Genomic DNA, 18,284 nt, shown 5'->3' on the forward strand with positions numbered 1-18,284 from the left:
AGAGGGCCCACCTTGGCCTTGATGATCTGCTCCATGTTGGAGGTGACGTCATCCAGCTCCAGCTTGAACTCGCTCTTCTCTTTCTCCAGCTTCTGCTTCACCCGCTGGAGGTTGTCGATCTGCTCGCCCAGCTCCGCCACGCTGTCAGCATGCTTCTTGCGCAGGGCCGCCGCCGTGGCCTCGTGCTGCAGCGTGGCCTCCTCCAGGTCCCGCCGCATCTTCTGGAACTCGGCCTCGCGCTTCTTATTCATCTCTATCTGCACGGATGTGGCCCCGCCTGCCTCCTCCAGCCTCTCACTGATCTCCTCCAGCTCCCGGGACAGGTCAGAGCGCAGCTTCTCCACCTTAGCCCGGGCTGTGCGCTCTGCCTCCAGCTCCTCCTCCAGCTCCTCGATGCGTGCCTAGCCAGGGATACAAAGGATCAGACCTGCTTCCTGGACCCCTCCCTTGAGGCCCGTGCTCCAGGGCTCTAAAAGGCTCCCATGCGCACTAAACCTCTAGCACGGGTTTTCAGCTACTAGGTATAGCTGGTGATGGCTGGAGACATTTTAAACTGTGTGGAGGATGCTATAGAAGCAAGGGACATTGCTAAACACCCTAGAATAGAAAATTGGCCGAAGCCAAAGTTTGGAGGATTTCCCTAAAGCATCTGAGATTCAGTTTGAGCATCTGCAGCCTAAGTGTTGAGCATCTGTGTTTGGAGCGGGATCCTGAGATCTCCTGAGATTATGAACCTCAGACAGCCAACAGTTTCACCTGACTCTGATCCACTGACTATAAGGCAAGGAAATGAGCACTCGGTTTTTTTTGTTTGTTTTTTTGTTTTTTTGGTTTTTTTTTTGTTTTTTGTTTTTTTAAACTAACATTTGTAGCAAAGCTGCCTCAAGAACAACCAAATCCTACTGCAATTATCTGAGCTAACCATGAGGTCTAATCACCTAGATTCCCCATGTCATGGATTCCTTAGGTATCCTAGGTCCAGGATGTAGCTTGATTGCTCCTTTCCAAGCCAAGCTATGTATCAATAAGATGCCCTCTTCTTCATACCCCTACCTCATTGGTGTGGCCTTAGACTTGGTCCTGACTAAATCTGGAGTATGCACATTTGCCATTTTAGCCTTTTGTCTCTATAGGGAAAGTTTGTGGAATTCTCTCTCTCTCTCTCTTTTTTTTTTGGTGCAATGGACAATTTTAATGAACTACAGAGTAGACCCTGAGGTAGGAGAGAGGGGACTTACACCTCTGCTCTCAACGTGGAGAAGGTAGGACTTGAAGCACAGATCCTACACAGAAGAGGGAGGGGCCTATAGACGCAGTGAGAATAATGACATTATTATCTCCTAGAGGCCAAAGAACTTGCCCAGACTTATGGCAGAAGATGCAGGGGATGGCTCAGTATTCTGGGTAAAATAAAGAAGATGGAGCCAAGATGGGAACAAACCACACATGAGTGCTGGTAAGCCTAGTTACAGCCTTACTGTCATTGTGCAGGTGAGAATAGCGAGTGCCAAGGAACCAGGGTGACTTACTCCACAAGGAGGAGTTAACTGTATGCAGGGATGCCTGTGGCCCTCAGCCTGTGTTAGAGGCTGAGGTTAGTATTCAAGGATTGTGAACAGGGCAGTCCCTGGGACGCGGATTTGTGAGCGTTTCCCTCATCCCTATGCAGAGAGAGAGAATAGAGCGGATTGGAGAAGAACTGAGTCCTCCGAGTTGTTCCAGAAGAGAAAGTTCAACAGGCAGAGTGCATCTTGGGGAAGAGATGCCTTATTAGTAGGTATGATTCGCCCTCAAATCAGTTTTGCTAAGAAGATGACATATTCTTGCTCAATAACGGGAAAGCTAGTGTTCCTGTATTTAGGAGTGCTTGGGCACTCGGCTGCCTGGAGTTCCAGACATAGTCTAGAACCTTAAATACCCCCCCCCCCCACATACACACACACACAGTCTCCAGGCTCTGAGTTCCCTTCAACCACCCAGGGAAGCAGGTCACCTGGTTTTCCTTCAGTTTCTTCTGCAGCTGAAGAGCCAGGGCCTGCTCGTCCTCAATTTTACTGTTCTGCTGACTGATGTCGAACTCTTTCCTAGAGGAGAAGGGGCGTGAAACTGAGGGTCGCCCTTCCTCTGGGCCCGTCTTATTGCTCTATGCCAGAACCAGCCCCCAAACCCTGGCCCAGACAGCAAAGGGGTTGAGCCCTGACTGCCCTCACTTTCAGTGTGTCCAGGGAAGCCAAGCCAGTAGAAACACAGCATCCTGCGCCACGGTTACCAGGCCAGAAACCTATCCCTTGTCAGCCCCTCCTGCCCACCACGGGCCATACTTCTTGAGCTTTTCTTCCAGCTGAAGCTTGTCATTCTCCAGGTCCATGATGCTCTCCTGGGTCAGCTTCAGGTCTCCCTCCAGCTTCCGCTTGGCTCGCTCTAGGTCCATGCGCACTTTCTTCTCCTGCTCCAGGGATCCCTCCAGCTGGCAGAGAGAATAAAATGAATACATGCTGGAAAGACTGGAATTCACAGTGTACGCCTTAAACTTGAAGTCCATCGGGGTTGGTACTCCAGAGATTTGCCTGATGAGGAATCCCAGAGAACAGAGAAGCTCCTGGGGTCATAGGAGTTAGATGCAGAGGGAAACTCCTTCTCTATAGGCGTTGGCTACAGAGTCTTGATCTGAGAGAGGCGGAACATGGCTCTTATCACTTACATCATCCACCTGCTGCTCCAGCTTGACTTTGGACTTGGTCAGCGTGTTGACCTTGTCTTCTTCAGCCTGCAGGTCATCGAGGGCTTGCTGGTGGGCTTCTTGCAGAGCTTTCTTCTCTTTGGTCAGCTTGGCAATGATTTCATCCAGCCCAGCCATCTCCTCTGTTAGGTTTTTAACCTGCCAAAGAAGAATAAAAATAAATAAATAAATCCACCTTGCCTTTAGGATCAAAGGATGTCATTGTGGAGACATGTATAGATGCTACCAACTAGGCCGATACTCTGGTCTGGAAATCTTCTGGAGACCTAGGCTGAACCCGAGGGAACCGGCCTCACCTTGTTCTCTGTTGCATGCTTTTCCTTTTCCACCTTGGCCAGCGTCAGCTCCAGGTCATCAATATCCTTCTTGAGCTCTGAGCACTCATCTTCCAGCTTGCGCTTCTTGGCAGTGAGCTCGGCGTTCATCTCCTCCTCGTCCTCCAGCCTCTCGGTCATCTCCTTCACCTTGGCCTCCAGCTGGATCTTGTTCTTGATCAGCTGGTCACAGCGCTCCTCTGCATCATTGAGGTTGTCTTGTTCCTGGGGGCAAGGAATGGAAGAAGTCAACGATTAAAGAGATTAAAGAGGGGGAAGATGCGGGTCTTGTAAAGGGGTGGAGCTTCTGGATTCCCAGACTCTGGAGATGAGATGGGCAACAATCCAGGAGACAGAGAGGGAGAAAGAAGAGAAAGTCATGTGGCCTCACCGCCTGCACTTGGAGCTGTAGGTCATTCTTCTCCTGCAGCAGGGACACCATCTTCTCCTCCAGCTCCTTGCGGCGAGCCTCAGACTTCTCCAGTGCATCTTTGACTCGCCCAAACTCCTCCTTCATGTTGGCCATCTCCTTCTCCGTCTCTGCGCTCTTCAGCAGCGGTTTGATCTTGAAGTAGAGCTTCATCCATGGCCAATTCTTGACCCCCATGAAGGCCCGAATGTTCCACTGGATAACCAGCAGGGCATCCCTGACCAGAAAGAGTGCAATCAGGAAGAACTCTAGAAAGAAGTCTCCTCAGGCATGGGACCAGTTGCCCTGGCCTCCTCTGTCTGAGCAAGTTTGTAGGCACAAAGGACAAGGGGCATTGTAGCCTCACTCCTTATGATTTCAACAAAAGTATGGTATGCATTCCTCTACTGGGGCAGCAATAGTAACAGAAGCCACTGAGAGGTCTACCTGTTCAGTGTTCATTTTTGGGATACCTTCAAATACAGACTATGTAGCATTTTACATCTCAGAATGCTACAAAATAACTGCTTGGGAGCCCACCAGCTGAGCAGGAGATGGAGCATTCAACTACTGAGCTGCAAGTGGGCTCCTTTCCACCTTCTCTGGCCCTCAACTAGAAGCAGCCACTGCTATTAAACTTGTTTTTAATTTTCTTACTTAAAAATTATTACTATTTTTTGGCAGGGTGTGGTAGTGTAGATTTTTTGTGCTTGTCAGCTGTGGTTCGAGGTTAGCCTGGTCTACATAGTAAGCTCCAAGCCTGCCCTGCCTAGATATGTAATGAGACACCCATCTCAGTTTTTCTTTTTTTAATTTGTGCTTGTGCGTGTGTTTTATGTAGGCACACACATGTGAGTATACATGGGTACATGTGTGCCTAGAGACCAGAGGAGGACATGAGCTGTCTCCTTCTGGCGTTCTCTGCCTTAAGGCACTGAACCTGGGGCTTGCTGTTTCCGTTAGGCTGGTATGCAGGGAGCTCTACTGACCCTGCTCTCTCTGCCCCACAGGGCTGGGGTTATGGATTGGGCAGCTACACTCAGCTTTTCATGTGGCTGCTGGAGAAGGAGCATAAGAGTTCATGTTTGCACAGCAAACCCTACCTGAGCCATTTCCTTGGTTCCTCAATTTTTTTTACTTCTTTTTTTTAAAAAAAAAAGTGTTTTAGACAATATGCAAAGGTCACTTTAAACAATGAACTTCTGTTGTCATGATTTCTGAGCTTCATAGATAAATACTGTGTCATACTGTATGTCTGCTTGTATGAATTGCTTTTATACCATGTCGCTGTAGCATAGACATTTTCACAGTTAGATAGTATTTCACCAAATGGCTGGGATACTCTTTAGCCACACTCCTTTAGATGGAAGTTGAGGTCCTTTCTAGGTCTCTGCTCTTTTTTTTTTTTTTTTTTTTTTTTCCAGACAGGGTTTCTTTGTGTAGCCCTGGCTGTCCTGGAACTCACTCTGTAGACCAGACTGGCCTCGAACTCAGAAATCCACCTGCCTCTGCCTCCTGAGTGCTGGGATTAAAGGCATGCGACACCACGCCCGGCTAGATCTCTGCTCTTAAGATTAAGACTGCCATGAAGATAGATTTTTTTTTCTTTTCTTTTGTCTCCTGGTGTACCATGTGAAGTGGTTTCTCTGGGAGACTATATTCAGAAATGGAAAGGACAGTATGTGATGATAAAAAATAAAGACACAGAAGCAGAGGGGATTGGTTAGGAATAAGAAGGGGCCAGCAGGAGTGGAGGGCAATGTGGTCAATATGATCACTGAGTATTGTATGAATTTGTCAAAAACCTAACAAAATTAAAAGTATGTGATAGTTCAACTTTAAAGAAGAGAACAGGCTGGCAAGATGGCTCAGCAGGCAAAGGCACTCACTGTCAAACATCATCACAGCCAGAGTCTGGTCCCTGTGACTGAACATGGTAGGAGCAGAGATCTGGTCCTGCATGCTGTCCTCTGACCTCCACATGCACCCTGCTTCATGCACGGACACATGTGCACACGTACCATATACACATGCACACACAAAAGACACAAATAAATGTGAGGTGGCTTATATACACAGAGAGAATAAGAGCCTTTGAGGTGGTTCGGCAGGTAGAAGCTGTCTGATGACCTCAGTTTATCCCTTGGACCCACATAGTAGAACAACAGTGAACAATAGCAGAGAGAGAGAGAGAGAGAGAGAGAGAGAGAGAGAGAGAGAGAGAGAGAGAGAGAGAGAGAGAGAGAGAGCAGTATATGCCTTTAAGGTCAGCATTATGGTGGATACAAAGGTAGGCAGATCTCTGCGTTTGAGGCCAGCCTCTCTACAGAGAGAGTTCAAGGACAACCAGGGCTACACAGAGAAACCTTTTCTCAGTCAGTCAATCAATCAATCAATCAATCAATCAATCAATCAATCAATCGAGAGAACCAACTCTGTGGATTGTTCTCTGACCTTCATATATGTGATACAGCATTACCCCAATACATAAATGAATCTAATAATTAAAAAAAAAACTAGGTACATTAAGAAAGAGAATAAAAAGCTTCTCAAAATCCTATACTAATTTATACATCTATAAACAACAGGCCAGCCTTCTTAAATTCATCTGGTGTTTTAAAGTGTCATGGAGTCTTTTCAAAATAGGTCAAAATGAAATCTACTGCAGTAGACTCACTTGTCCACATCACAGCAATCAATGGAGCCAGGGTCTGAATGCAGATCCCTGTAACTATTCCACACTGCTGGCCGTCCTCTCAGACACTGGCCCTCCGTGCCCGCCTCACCTGCGTTCCACTATCTTCTTGAACTCAATGCGCATGAGCTGCCCTCGGGCCTGGGCCTGGATTCTGGTGATGATACGGCTCAGCCTCTCATCTCGCATCTCCTCGAGCAGCCCCAGCAGGCCCGCCTTGAAGAACACCTAAGGGCAAGGTGGTAGAACCAAGGCGGGGCGCAGCATCAACAAAGGGTGGCCAAGGTAGAGGAGGGTGGAAGAATGTTCAGTAAGCTCCCAGGGACCTATCACTCCAGCATTCCAGGTCTGACTGTGGGCGTGGAAAAGGAGAGGGGTGGAGCCTGTGCGAGTCTGCCTCCCAGTCTTAGCTGTATCACTCAACATGGCTACCTGCTACACAGCCATTATTTAGAGCTCTAGACTCACCTTGGTGTGGCCAAACTTGTATTGGTTGTGGTCAATGTCCAGGGAGCCCAGCAGTTTCTCAGCCCCTTTCCTGCTATCAATGAATTGCCCCTCAGGGATGGCTGCTGGGTTCAGGATGCGATACCTTGGGAGGGAAGTTCTCAGAGTCATTTGCATTCTGTGGGGTCTGCTCTGCCTATAGAATTCCAGGGCCACCATAGACCCCACCACAATCCCACAAAGGGAGCCCACCCCTGGCTCCCTGAGCCCTGAGGCACCCCTTACCTCTGCCGGAAGTCCCCATAGAGAATGCGGTTGGGGAAGCCCTTCCTGCAGATGCGGATACCCTCCAGCACGCCATTGCATCGCAGCTGGTGCATGACCAGGGGGTTGTCCATCACCCCTGGGGCAGCAGGGGAGATGGAGGTCAGCCTCTGGGTAAGTGGGTGCCAGGCAGCACCCCTGACTAAAACCTTCCCTGTGGCTCACCTGGAGCCTTTCGCTCGTTGGGAATGATGCAGCGCACAAAGTGAGGGTGGGTGGTCTTCAGGTTTGTCATCAGCTTGTTCAGATTTTCCTGGAGAAGAGGGGAGAGGAGAGTCAGGGGCCATATGAACCTTCCCTTGGGTCTCTGAGTGCAAGGTCCCAGATACTCCATCACCAGAACCATCAAAAGGAAGCGGGGTTGGTCTGGAGAGATGGCTCAGACCATCCGTTAAAGGCTAGCTCATAAACCAAACGGAAGTGGGGTGAGTTCGGTCTCATATTGTTAAATACCCCCAGACGATCATGTAACTCCAGCTTCTTGCCATCCCATACACAGAGCTTCACGGTCGAGAGCTGCAGCCCAGAGGCTCTGGCTTACCCACTACAGGTGCTCTGGAATCTCTGGCCCGTCTTACCCGGTGGAGAGCAGACACTGTTTGGAAGGATGAGCCTTTCTTCTTGCCTCCTTTGCCTTTACCACTGTCACCTAATGACATGGGAAGGACCAAAGAACAAGACCTTAAAAACACAGGCATTCTTAGGCAGGGCCAAGGCTCTGGTCTTCCGGGGCTGTGTGACTTTGGGCCAACAATTTTCCAAGTCTATTTTCCATGACGGTGGAAGTAACTTCCTCTAAAAGCTGGGAAGGGTGCTGGCTCAGACACAGCCTCTAAGCTAGCCTACCCGCAGGTGTGAAAACACTACCCATGCCCTGACCTTCCATCTCCAAATCCTGCGGCCACTCTTCCCGTTATCTACTCTCTTTATACTTTACCCTAGTCATTTCTAACCACGCCCATTTTCTTCATTCTCTGAACTGGAGGCTCATCTGCCCTATCCATTGTTCAGCAATCTTCCCAACACACATTAAAAACTCCTTTACGCATGTTTCTGTGTTGGGCACCTGACAGTAGAGTGTGTGCCTCCCTTCTTGGCCTCCAGTTGTTTTCAGACTTCAGAAGACAGACATGTGTGTCCATATCCATGACACAAGGTAGGGAGAGGTGTGGGGGAGTGCAGGTGCACTATGTTGTGCTCTCCTGCTGCCCCTGGACCCCCCTGCACTTGAGGAACCCCCCAGCCCACTGTAGGGGATGCCCCTTTACCGGTATCAGCAGAAGCATAGGTAGAGAAGAGTGTAGCCATGAGCTTGAGGGAGGACTTCTGGTACAAACCCACCACCGTCTCATTGAGTGGGTCCTTGTTCTTTTCCAGCCAGCCCATAATGTTGTAGTCCACGGTGCCAGCATAGTGGACCAAGGAGAAGTGGGCTTCCTGCTTCCCCTTGACATTGCGAGGCTTCTGGAAGTTGTTGGATTTGCCCAGGTGGTTGTCATACAGCTTGGCCTTGAAGGTCATGTCTGAGGCCTTGGGGAACATGCACTCCTCCTCGAGGATGGACATGATGCCCATGGGCTGACAGCATAGAGCAAGGAGAGAAATGATGAGTAGTTACATTCCTAACTTCCAGGACTCCCACACTCTGACAAGAAGGCTCTACAGACCTGCACTGCTGAAGGGTCAAAGGTTGCCTGGGCAGAACCTCTTGGCCCAAGATAGGATGACAATATTCTTAGTTACCTTAAATCCAGTTACATCTGGAGTTACCCCATATATTTTTTTCTTTTGCCCCAGTAGCCAAGTAGCTATGTGTTCCTAGTCACTCCCTTTAAAGCCTGCAGAGGGAAAAATCCTTCTTTTTCAGGCGAGGGACAGATGCATGTCCACAGAACTTGGCTGATGTCAGCCGCCAGTTAAGGGTTGGCTGGGTGGATCCTAGTTCTGAAAAGCACTTTTGCCTTCAGAGTATGGAATTCTTAGTTTTTCTCAGGGCTAGAATTCTTTTGAGGATTTGGTAAAGCTGGAGACCATTTCCCCCTCTCCCTCCCCCCCAGGAAGATGCATATATTCCTTCCCCAAACCTTAGGGATTCTGTGGTGTCAGGGAGATGAGAACTTGGGTCTAGAAGTCAAGTAGTGACTCAGCTTATGGGAAGGTCCCTTTTCGGTGAACGGTGACTGACTGCATGCAGGTCAGACACTTGGGTTCTGGCCTGCAGCAAAAGGCAAGGCACACTGCAGGCCATCATTACGCCACAGGGACACCATTCCTCTCCTGTGGAGATGGGCTGAGAATTGGTTATTTCTCAGCAAACAGGAAGGATACAAAACAAACACTTCCTGTTTGAGTCCAGGATTTTTCCATGATTGATGTTTCTCATGTGGTAGAGAAGGGTCAGGAGTCACTGGGAGGTGACCATCACAGAATGGAACAAGACTCAAGGTTTGAGGTGAGAAGAGAGCAGCTGTGGGTGCTTGTGACCTCACAGTGCGAGAAGCTGGGACTGGGGAGCAATTTGGGAGTCTGGGGAGTCTGGTCTCCTGAGGGTAGAAGAGATGGAATGACTGTTTTGGGGTTGGCAGAGAAGGGAGCTTAGATGGTGGAGGCAGGGCTCACCTTCTCGATGAGGTCGATGCAGGCCTGCAGGTCCATGCCGAAGTCGATAAACTCCCACTCAATGCCCTCCTTCTTGTACTCCTCCTGCTCCAGCACGAACATGTGGTGGTTGAAGAACTGCTGCAGCTTCTCATTGGTGAAGTTGATGCACAGCTGCTCAAAGCTGTTGAACTGCAGGGGTGAGGCAGCCAGTCAGGCAGACTGACTGAGGGTCTGAGTGACCAGCAGGGTGGGTCAGCCTAGGACTGTGCCACACATCTGCCCGAACCTGGCACAGGCATGGCTGGTTCCCTCCCAGGTCATGGCAGGGAAGGGAGGGCTTCTCCTGAGGGCAGGGACAGTGATTGGCTCTAATGGGTCCCCACTACTATCCTGTGCCTTGCCCATGGCTGGCCCTCCACATGTGACTGATGGTCTGAGTGGGTAGGTGAGAAACATGTGGTGTCCCAGCCAGGGCTCCCAGACTCACATCGAAGATCTCAAAGCCGGCAATGTCCAGGACACCTATGAAGTACTGGCGCGGCTGCTTGGTCTCCAGGGTTGCGTTGATGCGTGTCACCATCCAGTTGAACATCTTCTCGTACACTGACTTGGCCAGTGCCCCGATGGAATAGTACACTTGCTGTACACTCTGCCCCTTGGTGACATACTCGTTCCCCACCTTCACCCGAGGGTGACACAGGCCCTTGAGCAGGTCAGCTGAGTTCAGCCCCATAAGGTAGGCAGATTTGTCAGCATCTGATAGACAAGGAGAGGGGAAGCATTTTCAGTACCTCCATTTCTTTGTCCCAGCTAACTTCTGCTTAGTGTGGCTGTGGATCTATTTGCCATGTCCTTGATCCACCCATCCCCCACCCCTTCTCTCTGTCCTACAAGCCTCAGTTCCTCCAGTATTCCAGGGGCTTGACTGGGATCTAGCTGAAGAGGCCCGGGAACAGGGCCTGGCCCTAGGTGAAGATGATGACCACTGCTTCTCATGTTGCTCCCAGTTTCCTCCTACTTTCTGTATTGTAATCCAGACAATTTTGCTGCCGACCTAATCCCTTAAGACTTGTTGAAAGAACCGCTGCGCACAGCACAAGGGACTCAGTCCCCAGTGACTTCAGTACTTGAGGGTTTCCTCAACAGTGCACCTCCCCCACACCTTCTGTGCCATCAGGCTCCGCCTGCTCCTCCCGCTGCTTCTGCTTGAACTTCATGTTTCCGTAGTGCATGATGGCCCCTGTCAGCTTGTAGACACCAGCCTTCTCCTCTGCCGTGAAGCTCAGCACATCAAAGGCACTCTGTGACAGAGGGAGAGGATGGGTGGAAGGTGACCCCGGAGTTCTCCGGAACCCCCAGGGCCATCTCCAGGCTCCTCACGTACATCAGTGGCCAAGAGCTCCTCAGAGTCATCAATGGAGGCCACGGACACCTCTCCCTGAGAGACGAAGGCGTAGTCGTATGGGTTGTTGGTGACCAGCAGCATGTCTGTTTCAAGCAGGGAGGGCAGGGCAGGGATGGGGAGGGAAGGAGGTAAAGAAAGGGAAGGAGGGAGAATGGAAAAAGAGTGGAGGGAGATAGGACAGGGAGGAGATAGAGAGAACAGTCAGTGAAGGCCAGAGTAGTGAAGGCACAGGGGGATCCAGGAAAGAAGCCCCAAGGCCCCCGTGAAGAAGAAGAAGGAGCATGCCATGTGGGAAAAGCCTGTGAAGAGAAGATGTAAAGGGGAAGGAGAGTAAACATGGCGGAGAAGAGAGGGAAGACACAAAATGAGGAGCGAGGTACTTGACAGGGAGGGCATCAAGAGAGGTGCAGAGCAGCTAGCAGGAGGGAGGAGGAAGAGTGGAGCAGAGGGAAGAGGGAGCAACGAGGTTGGACTGAGCCAGGGGAGGAGCCCCCATGGGTAGGTTCTGGGAACAGCAAGGGCAGTGGTCAGGTCAGGTTACCCAGCAGCTCCGGCTTCTTGTTGGACAGGATCTGGTAGAAGATGTGGTAGTTCCTCTCAGCCTTTAGCTGGAAGATCACCCGGGACTTCTCCAGAAGGTCTGAGGAATGGAGATGGGAGGATGGTGGGTGAGAGGAGAGAGGTGAGTTAGCAAAAGAACAGGGAGCAGAGCCAGAGGCTCCCACATGGCGGTCATGGAACCCAGGAAGAGGCTAGTTTCAATAAAGAATATTAAAGCCATGAAGTAGGCAGAGATCTAGGCAGAAGTCAGAGTGAGGAGATGGGGCTGCCCAAGGGGAGGGAGCAAGCATCATGGCGGTACTCACAGGTCTCTATGTCTGCAGAAGCCAGCTTTCCAGTAGCTCCAAAGTGGATCCTGATGAATTTCCCCTGTAGGTAGACCAGAGTGAAGGCTCTCGCCAGAAGTACGGAATCAAAAACAGGACTTTAGCCCAACCCAGAGTGTCCTGATGGCTCTAGAATGTAAAAGGCCTATCCGGTGTCACAGTTTAGTGTCAGTAAAACTAAGAAAAGGCTGTTCACACCCAGATATCAGCAAGAAGCAGAGGGGAAAACAGCTACCAGGCTTAGTCTATGTCAGAGGCCTCTGGTTTGTGGCTCTCACCTCATCCCCCTTCATCTCCTCTGTGTTCGCTGGGACTTGGGAGGTGCTGACTCGCTCAGTATGTAGAAATTCAGGCCTTTGTCCCCTCAAACATGACTCCAATATCTCTTTCTCTCTCTCTCTCTCTCTCTCTCTCTCTCTCTCTCAATCTGTGTGTGTGTGTGTGTGCCTGTGTGTCTGTTTATCTGTGTATGCCTGCATATATATATACTTAATGATACTCAAAATGCAGGTGCAATATAATCAACAAAGTCTATCAACTCTTGACAAAATAGAACTCCATTTTCTTGACACATTTGAGGTCATTTATAGTAGTGATCCAAGGTCACTCACAAAGCGGGAGGAGTTGTCATTCCGGACAGTCTTGGCGTTGCCGAAGGCCTCCAGAGCGGGGTTAGCCTGGATAATCTGGTCCTCCAGGGTGCCCTGTGAAAGGAGCAGAGATGTGGGGGTTTATCTTCCATTCACCTCTAGAAGGTTCTGGTTAGCTGGGAGCCTAAGCAAATCTTCAGGGTTAGGGGGAGGCTGTATGCACAGCTGACTAGTCCTTGGGCCCCACACAAGTCTCAGAGCATGTGTGTCCCGCCAGAAAGATTGTCTGCACCGACCCTCCCAAGCCCTGCTCTTCTCCCTGCAATGCCTCAGCTGAGCCTATGACCCACACTCACCTTGTTTGCATTAGGATTTTCCTTCTTGCTACGGTCCCCTATGGCTGCAATGCTGGCAAAGTACTGGATGACACGTTTTGTGTTCACAGTCTTCCCCGCTCCGGATTCTCCGCTTGAGGCAACAAGGGGCGGCGATCAGAGCCCAGGACTTCCACTATTGTTCATACAACATGCTCCACACCTGTCCTTTCCTAGCCTAGGGCACCAGAGCCCAGCACGGCATGAGCTTTGGCTTCTAAAAAGAGCCCAGTCCTCTCTCCCTTACAATTATAGCCTGAAGACTCTCCTTCACAGCTGTACCCAGTGGTCAGCCTGGCCATCCCACCCGAACCCCCTGTGGAGGGTTAGTGCTTGCTCACGTGATGAGGATGGACTGATTCTCCCGATCTGGAAGAGAGAGGAGGAGAGGCAATGGGTTGAGGGATGCGAGTCCAGGTGAGAATTCAGGTTGAGGGGACCCAGGTCTGAGCACCAGGCTTACCTGTCAGCATGTACTGATAGGCGTTGTCAGAGATGGAGAAGATGTGAGGAGGGGCCTCGCTCCTCTTCTTGCCCCGGTAGGCGGCCACCACTTCCGCATTGTACACAGGCAGCCACTTATAGGGGTTGACGGTGACGCAGAAGAGGCCTGAGTAGGTCTGGGGTAGAAGACAGGGCCAACATGTGGCTGTTAAGGGGAGACTAAGCAAGGCAGTGGTGGCAGTCAGAGGCACCCCTGGCCACTTGAGCTGGCTCCCTTCATTCTGCTAGGATGAACCAGGCAGACTGGATGAGAGGACACTGGGACTTTGGGGTGCTTTTTAACCCCCTCTTTTCGAGTCCACTGACCCGTATAGGCCTCTACCGAGTTCCTGCAGTGTGTAGCATCAACTCACATAGATCATCCAGGCCGCGTAGCGCTCCTTGAGGTTGTACAGCACAGCCGGCTCGTGCAGGAAGGTCAGCATGGCCATGTCCTCGATCTTGTCGAACTTGGGTGGGTTCTGCTGCATCACCTGGTCCTCCTTTATGGTCACCGTCTGGAGAAGCAGAGTGGGTGATAGGATGGATGAAGACCTTCCCATGGGCTCTTGTCAGATCTCCTTTACCAGCCTTATGCCCTTACCTAGTCCTTGGCTTGGCCTCGCTCCCCTAGTTCTTGGCTGACAAAGGTTTCAGTTTCCTGCCCCTAAATCCCCTAGGACTCAGTTCCCAGGTATTTTTCCTGCCCGAGCTCTAGAGATGTTCTAGAGTTCCTTTCCCCATGCCAGCTCCTGACCCTGTCCAGTGATCATCTCTTTTCTGCCCCCATGTGTTAAACAGACCAAGGCATAGCTGGGGACTAGCAGCTCTAGATTCCATGTACGCTGTGCCATGCCTCTGGGCCTGTCTCCTGAACATAGTTCTCACAAGCACTGTTGCTCCAGGAAAGCCTTTTCCCTGTGGGACAGGCAGCAACCCCAACCCTGAACTCCTTATCCATCAAAATTGGGGGTCGATTGGTGTCAGTGTTCTATGTCTTGATGCCAATAGCTTCTGCCCACTGGAATTCAAGTGGTTTTTGTTTTTTGTTTTTTTGTTTTTGTTTTTTTGTTTTGTTTTGTTTTAATGGTGGAAGAGGTGGTGGCTCTTAGCAGTTAAATGTTGTGCCTTCATAGTGACCAGAGCTCACTGAGCTGGGATAGATTATAATCCTTTGTGGGTTGTGACTATCAATGCACACATCCTGGGGAAGCAACATCCAGGCAGCAAATCTGTGAGGAACACAACTCTGAGCACTACTGGTGAGCGGTGGGTGGTTCTCACGGCTAGACTGAGCACCTAGGGAACAGAGGTTCCTGTGTCTATCACTGGCCTCAGGAATCGGATCCCAGCTCAAAAATTTCTGCTCTATTTGTTCATCTGGATCTGAATTTGCTCTTGGTTTAGGAGAAGGGAATTTGAGAAAGTGAACTCTTGGGGGAAACTGAGGCACAGACAGGAGGGATGCAAGTGCTAGAAAGGGGAACTGCCTTTAATGCTATGCTGGTGCCTTTGTATAAAGACCTCTCTGAGGAGGAAGACAGCGTCTTTCTGGCAAGCGAGCATCCCTTGGGTGACACCCTGGTGCACCTGCTTGGGTTTCCCTGAGAAGGTTCTCTAGGGAACATATCTTGGCATCCCCACCTCTTCTCAGGCTCCTCAGCTCCTGCTACAGGAGGCTCTGCTCCAACCCCTTTCCCTAAGCCGCCCTCCCCTGTCTTGCCACCATTGCACGTACCTTTCCGTTTTCAGTTTCCGCAGTGACTTTGCCCCCTTCCCGGGACACGACCTTGGCCTTAACATACTCCTCCTTGTCATCAGGCACGAAGCACTCCGTGCGGATGTCAAAGGGCCGGGTCTGGGCCTCTAGGCGTTCCTTCTCTGACTTTCGGAGGTACTGGGCTGCTGCCCCGAAGTCAGCCATCTGGGCGTCCGTCATTCTGTCACTCAAACTCTTATGGGGGAGATAGGAGGGATCTGTCTGTCATTTCTGGTGTGGGCTAGGCTTCTATGTGAAGTCCTGACTTTCCTACACCACCACTTCCCTGCCTCTTTTACACCGTAGCCTATGGCTCTCCCACCAGGACTCTATGTAAAGTGCCTGCTTCTCTGTCAGAGGTCTATGTGGGGTAAGGGTGCCTGAGGTTTGCTAAGAGTGCCGGGCAGCTGGGCAGAGAAAGAGAGGGCTGGAAGCCTGACTTCCGGGAGAATCGTGATCTGCTGTCTACAGGGGAAACATTCTCACCTGGTTAACTTTTCAGAGAATCCTGAAGAATGTGGACCACAGCTGGAACGAGGCACCACAGTGGCGCAGCTGGACGGAGAGAGGAACAGGCAGGAAGAGGAGTAGCAGAGGCTGGGAGACCAATCCAGAGATCCTGACCAGGATGGAACAGGACAAGCCAGGGGGTGAGGAAGGTAAGAGAGCACCCAGCAGCACTGAAGCTGTGGCTCACTGGAAGATTGTTTACATAAGGGTGGGAACCCCAGGTGTGATTCTCAGCACTCTGACACAGGAAGGAAGGAAGGAAGGAAGGAAGGAAGGAAGGAAGGAAGGAAGGAAGGAAGGAAGGAAGGAAGGAAGGAAGGAAGGGAGAAAGGAAGGAAGGAAGGAAGGAAGGAAGGAAGGAAGGAAGGAAGGAAGGAAGGATGAATACAAATGAGAAGGGGAGAAAAGGTGAAGTGAGAAATGGGTGGAAAGGAAGGACACGCAAGAAGGCAAGGCAAGGCACGGAGACAGTAGAGAAAGATGGAGTGGACAGCACAGGGCAAATCTTGCTGAAGACGAAGAGCCAAGATAAACCAAGACGGGGAGGAGCATCCCCAGGAGGAAGATGGAGGAGACAGCGTAAGGGAAGGGGCATCCAGTGTTTCTTGTGGAAACCTGCCACTGAGAACTTCCCAGGCTGGTGGAAGGCCACCCTGTCAGATCTCTGACCGGCCTGAACCCCACTTCCAGGAAAGGCAGTTTCCTTCTAGGTGGGGAGAGGTCTGGTGTGGGTGAAGAGCCCCCACCCGAAACTCCCTCTTACCTGGGTTGGAGAAATCTCTGTCTGACAGCTCTCAGTGCTCCAGCCCCTTTATATCCCATCCCATATGCCTGCTGCCTAAATTTGGAGTCCTCTGCTGGGACCCTCCCTCCCACTTCCCTCCTGTCCTGGCTCCTCCTCCTTTGATCCCTTGGCTCTGGAGGTGACAGGAGGACAGCAGGGCCCCAAGGTTTGCCCATGAAAGGTCTGTTGCCCTCGCCCCTCTGGCTCCATGGCCTTTTTTTAGTCCTTGGGCACATTCCTCCTCCCCAAAGGGCCGATGGGCAGATAGAGGAGAGACAGGAGCGTCTCACACCACCTCCCCTACCCAGGCCCTTACCTCAGTTATTTTTAATCTGAAGGGTGAGTTGAACAACTGGGTAAGGGTCACCTTCTCTTCCAGGCTTAATATCTGTCCCCTGCCTCCAACACACAAGCTCCCATCCCAGGCTCTCCCTTCCCCCTTTCAACCCTGGCTATCTGCATAGCTTCAGGCTGAGGGGAGCCTCCTACTCTCTCAGACCTGAAGTTCCACAGTGCTGGCTCCCCAGAGACAAAGTCATGATGTCTAGGGAGGGCATCCAATTTGCAGGTGCACGACTCAGTTTCCCTTTGATAGTAAGAGAATTCTACGCTCCCCTCCTCTCTCTCCTTACTCTGTGCAGATACTGTCTGTAGTCTCTGTTGCCCACATCTCTAGACAGGTGTCCTCCAAAGACCTTGCTACCTTGGCTTAGGGACACATATAGAGTGTCCATTCTATTTTCCATGGTCCCTGAGATGCAGGCCATCATCCAATCTCTTTAAACCATGGAAGGGATTCACCCACTTTGCCTTGGGCAATTTACACACAAACCTGCAGTCTGGTAACCTCACGCACAGAACTGAACAGCTGCACAGCCATGCCCGTTTTCAGTCAGACACACACACATGCACACAGACTTTACACATTAACCCAGTTAAGCCTGCAGATTTCCTTTCTTGCCTCTACACATACTGATCCATATATCGTGCACCATGATGTTTGGACATGTAGGTTTTTACCCTCCCTCTGCAACCCTCCACTCCTGATGGGAGGTGGGAAGGGGGAAGGCCAGAGGTGTTAATCCTGGGGCTGAGGGAGAAAGGGTATAAGTGGGGGGTTGCTCCCTTCCGCCTCCCCAGGCTGCCAGAGGATGCAGGTGCTGCTTTGAATGCCTGGCAGGCCCAGAGATTTACACCAGTTGGCCCCAGGCTCCAGATTCCATGGATAGGGGCTCTGCAGACTGACCCCTTCCCAAGTGCCCTTCTCTAACGCTCCTGGGGCCTTATACTCACACTCATGCCCTCCTTTGTGGCACCATCAAGCACCCAAGGCCCAGAGGCAACCCCTGTCCTCCAGGGCTGCTGTCTTTTCAGAGGTCGTAGATGTTGGGTCTTTAGCAGGTCATGCCTGTTATAACTAAGTAGACATTGTGTTCAGGAGGCAAAGCCAGACTCCCCTGCTCTGGCTTTCCCCTACACCCTCACACCCAGGAACACTCTCCCTGCTACCAGCTCCCACCCTATCTACTGTCACCTCTCAATATAGCTCTAGAGTGTGGAGGTGGGCAGGACACAGGGCGGTCAGTTTTTCTGGGCTCAGCACTCTCAGTAATATGGTGTCTCCCCAAGGTCGCCAGCCCCCTAGGATAGTTCACTCCCCTTATGGTGGGTGGGGGCAGGAGCATACCCCTCTCTCCAGGGGTCTTAGGTCTTGCATGCAGTATTCTCCAAGGGACCTGATTCAACCTTGCATTCCCGTTTGCAGCCACCTATGCCAAATGGTTGCTCTTTGGGGATAAAGGCCACCTGTCTGCAGCTGTGTCCCTGGAGGTCACTTGAGGCTCCTGTGTGCAAGCTCCAGGGTTAGCCCATGGCCTAATATGTCACTGCCTGGTTCTCAAGCTCTTGAGGGCATGATAAGGTACTGAGAACATTGGGTCAGCTTGGGTCAGGTCCAAGAGA

The 18,284-nt window shown here is 51.2% G+C and overlaps 1 protein-coding gene and 1 long non-coding RNA gene across 5 annotated transcripts in view; one reads left to right on the plus strand and one right to left on the minus strand.

The window, feature by feature from the left end:
* Myh6 (myosin, heavy polypeptide 6, cardiac muscle, alpha) overlaps positions 1 to 17,765 on the minus strand; it is a 26,097-nt gene extending 8,332 nt beyond the window's left edge. The window contains exons 1-26 of one of the 4 annotated variants that reach the window (NM_010856.4): positions 16,302 to 16,355; positions 15,515 to 15,583; positions 15,008 to 15,223; positions 13,644 to 13,787; positions 13,250 to 13,406; positions 13,128 to 13,155; positions 12,769 to 12,880; positions 12,434 to 12,526; positions 11,802 to 11,865; positions 11,477 to 11,575; positions 10,915 to 11,018; positions 10,693 to 10,831; positions 10,018 to 10,286; positions 9,549 to 9,719; positions 8,198 to 8,507; positions 7,508 to 7,578; positions 7,095 to 7,182; positions 6,891 to 7,008; positions 6,627 to 6,750; positions 6,250 to 6,386; positions 3,446 to 3,701; positions 3,037 to 3,279; positions 2,702 to 2,878; positions 2,322 to 2,467; positions 1,994 to 2,084; positions 12 to 401 (exon numbers count right to left, since the gene is read on the minus strand). In NM_010856.4, coding sequence (NP_034986.1) covers positions 12 to 401; positions 1,994 to 2,084; positions 2,322 to 2,467; positions 2,702 to 2,878; positions 3,037 to 3,279; positions 3,446 to 3,701; positions 6,250 to 6,386; positions 6,627 to 6,750; positions 6,891 to 7,008; positions 7,095 to 7,182; positions 7,508 to 7,578; positions 8,198 to 8,507; positions 9,549 to 9,719; positions 10,018 to 10,286; positions 10,693 to 10,831; positions 10,915 to 11,018; positions 11,477 to 11,575; positions 11,802 to 11,865; positions 12,434 to 12,526; positions 12,769 to 12,880; positions 13,128 to 13,155; positions 13,250 to 13,406; positions 13,644 to 13,787; positions 15,008 to 15,208 — 3,732 coding nt within the window. In that variant the 5' untranslated portion in view covers positions 15,209 to 15,223; positions 15,515 to 15,583; positions 16,302 to 16,355. Of the gene's footprint in view, positions 1 to 11; positions 402 to 1,993; positions 2,085 to 2,321; positions 2,468 to 2,701; positions 2,879 to 3,036; positions 3,280 to 3,445; positions 3,702 to 6,249; positions 6,387 to 6,626; positions 6,751 to 6,890; positions 7,009 to 7,094; positions 7,183 to 7,507; positions 7,579 to 8,197; positions 8,508 to 9,548; positions 9,720 to 10,017; positions 10,287 to 10,692; positions 10,832 to 10,914; positions 11,019 to 11,476; positions 11,576 to 11,801; positions 11,866 to 12,433; positions 12,527 to 12,768; positions 12,881 to 13,127; positions 13,156 to 13,249; positions 13,407 to 13,643; positions 13,788 to 15,007; positions 15,224 to 15,514; positions 15,648 to 16,301; positions 16,394 to 17,615 lie in introns of those variants that run through there. The other 3 variants (NM_001164171.1, XM_006518678.3, XM_006518677.1) reach the window with 3 other exon arrangements.
* On the plus strand, positions 788 to 4,715 carry Gm52092. The gene is made up of 3 exons (XR_003950992.1): positions 788 to 1,262; positions 1,345 to 1,456; positions 1,670 to 4,715. It is a non-coding gene; the product is annotated as a predicted gene, 52092 (long non-coding RNA).
* Positions 17,766 to 18,284: the final 519 nt, after the last annotated feature.

This window comes from Mus musculus, chromosome 14 (assembly GCF_000001635.26).
Source record: "Mus musculus strain C57BL/6J chromosome 14, GRCm38.p6 C57BL/6J".
Taxonomy (NCBI): Eukaryota; Metazoa; Chordata; class Mammalia; order Rodentia; family Muridae; genus Mus; species Mus musculus.